The sequence below is a fragment of the Bufo gargarizans genome, chromosome 9 (assembly GCF_014858855.1).
Source record: "Bufo gargarizans isolate SCDJY-AF-19 chromosome 9, ASM1485885v1, whole genome shotgun sequence".
In the NCBI taxonomy this organism is placed as follows: domain Eukaryota; kingdom Metazoa; phylum Chordata; class Amphibia; order Anura; family Bufonidae; genus Bufo; species Bufo gargarizans.
Window position 1 is genome coordinate 189,059,087 of NC_058088.1, and position 1,745 is coordinate 189,060,831.

Genomic DNA, 1,745 nt, shown 5'->3' on the forward strand with positions numbered 1-1,745 from the left:
GCCTGTCTGCTTCATCATAATACAGGCAGCTGTCTCTGCTTCCTATGGACGTATGGACAGCTGCCAGAAAGCGGGACATAGCTGCCCCGTACTGGGACAGCCACTGCAATCCAGGACTGTCCCGCCGGATGCGGGGCGGTTGGGAGGTATGACCTGAGTGCTGCTCCATGCCTCAGTCTGTCAAGCAGGCCACAGGCCAGTGCATCCCTGTGCAGTTGGTTGCAATGAAGTCATGAAGCTGTCTGTGTCCTGGTGCCATTTATATTTTATGAACTTTGGCGCCCTCCAGTGGTCATGGTGTAGATTAACTTACATACAGTATGTCTTACATATAGAAGCAAGGTCCAGGTAACTAGGCAGAACATTTTTGACACAGCCACTGCAAATTATGCCGCACGATTACACATCTAATATTCTAAACTTTATTACAATCTGTAAGAATAGTACCACGAACTCTCCACGAAAAGGATGATGTGGCCAGTGGGGGAATTGCATGACCCCTCTGTTCAGTGTTCTTTGACACTTCAAGTCCTTACGCCCTTCATTAGAGTATCAGCTTTCCCTAGAGTGTTCCTTTAAGACCCTAGAAAGGGGCCACCCCCAAGGTCAGTAGAATACTGGGTCAAATGGGCCGTCCTGGGTCAAATGAATCATCTCACAGTTTATTGGCCGATTATACAGGTTTTATTAAAAATACAACACGAATGGAAAGAAGAAAAAAAAACTTCTTGGGATGACGGCGCACGGCGCAAAAAAATGATGCTGTCGACCATTGTGATTTGCAAGTGAATTAATAATTTTTGCCATAAATGCTAAGCTGTGTTCCAAGGTTTAGAAGAGAAAAGGAAATGGTTGGAGTTGTTGACATCTGGGAAAGGATGATTTCGTACGTCTCTAGCGTCAAATTCTCGGCCGCCAGGATTGGAATATTGTATTCTGTCAAATACAAGCGCAGCACGAGCAGCAGAACCAGTTCTTACAGCAAATCCTTCTGGGAAATCGTGGCTCGGAAACCGACTCTTGGAAGTTGCCCGTTGGTTGTCGGCTGACAGGCACGTTTTTTGCAAATACTTTGAGTTCAGAGTCCGAATCTAAAGCCTTACTGGCCGATCGGGGACTGTCCTTTTCTGATTTGACTGCTAGGAATGCGGTAAGGTCTAGATCCAGCATGGCCACCCCTCTCCGGGGAGTTGGAGTGTTCTGGCGGCACTGCGGACATGGGATCCATCTTTGCTCGTTGGTCACCAGGTCGAGCTTCCTGATACAAGCCTGGCAGAACGTGTGGCCACAGTACAGCCTCCGGGGAAGCCGGCTGGACAGATTATAGCTGGAGAAGCAGATGATGCAGTCCATTTTACAGCTGTTCCTTTTCTCTTCCTCCTCAGCTGCCACATTTCTGATGACACCGGAATCAGTTTTGTCAGCACATTCGGGATTATTGTTACTGTGATACATGTTCGACCTGGTGAAAGAGAAGGTAAAATTACCAGTCTTAAAAAAAAAAAAAAATACTATAGAGGAACAAACATGAAAGAAAATGACTAATCCTGCCTCTGATAATCAACAAATTCTGGAAATCCAGGACAGAAGTACATGATAATCTGATAACGCGCAGTTCACATGCTGGCCACCAGATGTCAGCAGACCATAACACACAGGTAAAAGAAAAATTTTTCTTTACCACCTGCTATGATGCTTTAAGATGAATATTAAAGAAAGACGTACAGTGCCTTGCAAAAGTATTC

At 45.7% G+C, this 1,745-nt stretch overlaps 1 protein-coding gene across 1 annotated transcript; it reads right to left on the reverse strand.

Annotated features, from left to right (window-relative positions):
• Positions 1-939: 939 nt before the first annotated feature.
• On the reverse strand, positions 940-1,455 carry RNF224 (ring finger protein 224). Its single transcript, XM_044269063.1, has one exon. It carries the CDS (start codon positions 1,453-1,455, stop codon positions 940-942), a length of 516 nt encoding a protein of 171 aa, XP_044124998.1.
• Positions 1,456-1,745: the final 290 nt, after the last annotated feature.